This window comes from Nomascus leucogenys, unplaced genomic scaffold (assembly GCF_006542625.1).
Source record: "Nomascus leucogenys isolate Asia unplaced genomic scaffold, Asia_NLE_v1 000982F_63462_qpd_obj, whole genome shotgun sequence".
NCBI lineage: Eukaryota > Metazoa > Chordata > Mammalia > Primates > Hylobatidae > Nomascus > Nomascus leucogenys.
Window position 1 is genome coordinate 3,472 of NW_022097587.1, and position 3,975 is coordinate 7,446.

General features: G+C 50.0%; 1 protein-coding gene across 1 annotated transcript; it reads right to left on the bottom strand.

The window, feature by feature from the left end:
• Positions 1-479: 479 nt before the first annotated feature.
• Positions 480-2,947, bottom strand: LOC100584561 (SLAM family member 9). Its single transcript, XM_030809069.1, is given in 8 exon segments — positions 480-525; positions 527-683; positions 1,077-1,349; positions 2,119-2,229; positions 2,232-2,427; positions 2,429-2,459; positions 2,897-2,922; positions 2,924-2,947. Coding segments are annotated over 8 exon segments (864 nt in total).
• Between the last annotated feature and the right edge of the window lie 1,028 nt (positions 2,948-3,975).

Sequence of the window (3,975 nt, forward strand, 5' to 3'; positions counted from 1 at the left end):
TTTATGCAGGATTCAAAATGCCTGAAATTCTCAAGTCACAGGTTCAGTTAGGTTCAAAGAAGTATCTCACTTTTCTTATTTAATGAACAAATGGGAAGCATGTTGGTGGAAAATGGAATAGGTGGTAAGTGACAGCATACCAAAACTTCCCTGTGAGGGGGCCCTTTAGACCTACTTCTCTCCCCAAAGGAGGGCCTGAAGAAGCACGTGGACTTGGAGGAAGGCACTGGGAGTTGGGGGAAAGACAGCAGAGTGGGTTTTGCCAGAGCCACCCAATGAGGACAGAAGGACCCAATACAGCTCCTGCAGATTTGTGGTCACTTAATTTGACTTTATTGCCAGCCAGTCTTCCCTCAGAACTATGGCTCTCTGGATACCCACCCCTGAGCACCTCCTTCCCCTGGAAAGAAGAGAGCTGAGGAAGGATTCTCTGGGTGCTGGGAAGAAACCAAGCTCAGGACTGGGTTCCCAAGGAGAAGTCAGGCAGGGCTGGAGCCAGGCTTTGCCTCCTTCCTCAATTTCATTGTTTCTCATGAGTTTCTTCATCCTTGGCATTTTGTGTCTTTTCTGGACTCGGATGACCCAGAGCCCCACGGCCAGAATTACAAAGAGTAAGAGGATGAGCAATCCCTTGGCCAGGAGGCAGAAGGCTGTTGAAGGCTTCTCAGAAGCATAGTTAGGATCTGGGATGGAAGAAAGGAGGAAAGGGGCCCATCAGAGGTAGGGCTGGGGTTAAGATTTGGGCAGACTCCTACCCAAATTTCATGCAGGGGTCTCAAGTTCACAATCAGTTGATGTCCCCTTGCAAGTGTCTCTGGAAATATAGTCTATGCACAGAAGCTCAGGAACTAAGATCTAGGAATCATTCTGAAGCCAAGCAAGAGAAAAGAAAAGACCTTTGGAAGTTGGGGGCACTAGAAAAAGGGAGGGTCTCTCCAATCCAGGTGTCAAGCCTCCAGAGGAGGGGGTTAGCTTCTGAATTCCCTGGGCTTTCTTGGGAAGAGCTGGGGGAGGGAGGTGGTGCCTCTAGGCAGTATCTTTCATGGGCTCGGGGGGTGTCTCAGGGGTTCTGGTACCTGCACAGAAGGGCCCAGCAGGGATGGGGCGAGAACTGACGTTGCAGATGGGGTTGTTGGCTCTGCAGGTGTAGGAGAGGGCACTGTCCCCTGGCCTCCAGGATGTGCTGAGGACAGGGCCTTCATGGAATGTATAAGCGCTGTCCCCCTGGGAGAGCCAGCTGTAGGTCACGTCCATGCCTGCCTTCTCCACAGAGCACACCAGGGACATATTGCAGGCACCTTCCCCAGAGCTCTCAAAGTTCACAGTGATATGGGGCTCTGACAGCCGTCCTAGATGAAGGGAAACACAAAGACCCTCTAAACAATCAGGGGTTGGGTCTGTTTCCTAAGCTCCTCAAACCTGGGGTACTAATGCTACCCCTTGACAGCCCCTTCACCAACAACAAATAAGCAAAAGCAAACAAACCCAACCACCCTAAAACCTGTGGTTCCAAGGTCCCCAAGGCAACTGTCAAGGAAGACAGAGCTGCCTTTGGCATCTTCTACCTCCCCTTTATGTCTTCTCTCTCTTATTTTGTACTCTACCTTCCTCCAAACCCCATTCTGTCTCCTTGATCCCAAAAAATATTATCACCCTTCTCAGGGGCATTTACATTTTAATCAGTGTCTCTTCAAGGTTCAAGGTAGATGCAGTGTGACAGACACTAAGAAGAAATTTGGGTTCAAGTAAAGAGAAGATACTCATTAGTAGCCCTCATCACACAGGGAAATAAAAGGCTCGAGAATGTAGGTGGTGTTCATCCCCAGGACACAATTTCATTGGAAGAGAAAAGCCCTCTACAGGGTCTGTACATGAAGCCCCTGATCCCCGCCACTGCATCGGACAGCCTCCTTGCTCCAGGTCACTCCATCTGTTGCTGCGGTTCAGATACAACAGGTGGATTGGGCACACTCAATCCCAGTATCTAGATTGGAGACCATCTGCCTCCAGTTCTAGCCCCTCAAACCATAACCCCGAGTCCTGAGACCCCTACTCCATGGTGTGAGAAGCTCAGAGGAGCCCCAAAAAAGCAGCTTTATGGTTCCAGCCTAAACTCACGGTAGACACGTAGATTGTACTGCTGTATGGTAGAGATCTGGGATGTTCTCAGGTTGACTTGAGCTTGGTAAAGCCCTGAATCCTCCCAGCTCAGATTGCTGATATGCAGGAATAGCTGGGGTCCAGGAAGCTCACTCGGCCCTGGTAGTGTGGATTGGTCACCATGATGGTAGCTGGATGTCCCTCTTTCCCTGGCACCACAGTGGCAAGACTTTTGTGAGAGGACCAGATGATGTTCTCAACCTCTTCATCCGGTGTTATTTCCAGGGGGAGGCTGATGGACTCCCAAAGAACCGCAACCACTTCCTCAGGATCCACATCATCTCCGGAGTCCCCTTTGGCTGCATATGCAGGAAGAAAAGAGAAGCAAACAACCCAGCTGCTATCTCTGGGCTGCTGAACCTGGCAGTGGAGCTGCCAGAGTAGTGTAATCTCAGCTGGGCAGCTTCTATGACTCTTACGCTAAATCCTGTTCTCCAGCTGCTGCTTCTGGCTCTAGATTTCCCCTGTCCCTGAATTAAGCACCTAACAGGAGTTTGCTTCCATCTGTCCCTTCGCCCTCTAAGTTTTACCTTCTCCTTTGCCACCTGGGATTGCTCTATCTTCCATATCCCCAGGTGTCTCTCGGTCCTGCCCTGAAGCCACACACCCTACTCCTTGTAACTCCAAAAGAGCTGACACATTCAACCCCTAAGAAAGGTCTTGCTGGCCCAGACCCAGTGGGGCAGGGGAACAAAGGTGGAAGGGGACATTCCTGTGCAGGAGCTGTTAGCCTCACTCACCCTCCCGGAGCAGCAGGAGAAGGGAACAGCCAAGGAAAGGCACACATGTCAACAGCCCCCAGCCCCAGAGGTGTGATTCAGTCGGTTGGTCCCCAGGACTGTGCAGAAGACTGCACTAGGACGGTCTGAGAGACAGAGAGCCTGACTGAAGTACTGAGAAAAGGGAAATGATTTTCCCCTGACTACAGCCCTCTGACATCCTCTGTCCTCACTAAGCCCCTCCCTATGAATTGTGGCTCTCAGTTCTCTTTCAAATCCTGATTGTCAAGACAGTTTACTCACTGACTCATGATGCCATCCACCAAACTCAGCCCAAATCCCACTTCCTAAATGAAGTCTTTCAAGACTTCCTACCCGCCCCAGGTCCCTACACGTACTGCATGCCCCAAACTCACTGCATGCCCCGAACTCTTAGAACATTCCCTATCCTGTTATTTGGCTCCCAGGATATTCTGCCCTAGCTCTCTCTGGGTAGTTCCTATGTTGCTGTGATCATTTGGTCTTAGAAACATCTATACCTCCCCAGACAGACTTCATCTTTCATTTCCTGTGTATGTCCCACTATTGCTGGCCCCATACTAGACATGTGTCTGCACTCAATTGATAGCTTTACAATGGATGAATGATTAAGCCTTTTTATTTAAAGCTAGTTATGTTCCCACCTGAGAGGCTATTCGCAGGGGAAAAACATTTGATTCGATCCTCTTTAAGAAAGCAGTTTGGCCGGGCGCAATGGCTCACATCTGTAATCCCAGCACTTTGGAGGCCGAGGCAGGCAAATCACCCCAGGTCAGGAGTTTGAGACCAGCCTGGCCAACACGGTGAAACCCCATCTCTACTAAAAATACAAAAATTAGCTGGGCATGGTGGTGTGCACCTGTATCCCAGCTACTCAGGAGGCTGAAGCAAGAGAATCACTTGAACCCAGGAGGCGGAGGTTGCAGAGAGCCAAGATTGTGCCACTGCACTCCAGCCTGGGTAACAGAGCAAGACTCTGTCTTAAAGAAAAAAAAAAAAAGGAGAGAGAGAAGAAAAAAAAGTAGTTTGACCAGAGAGTTGATCTATGTTGTTCATA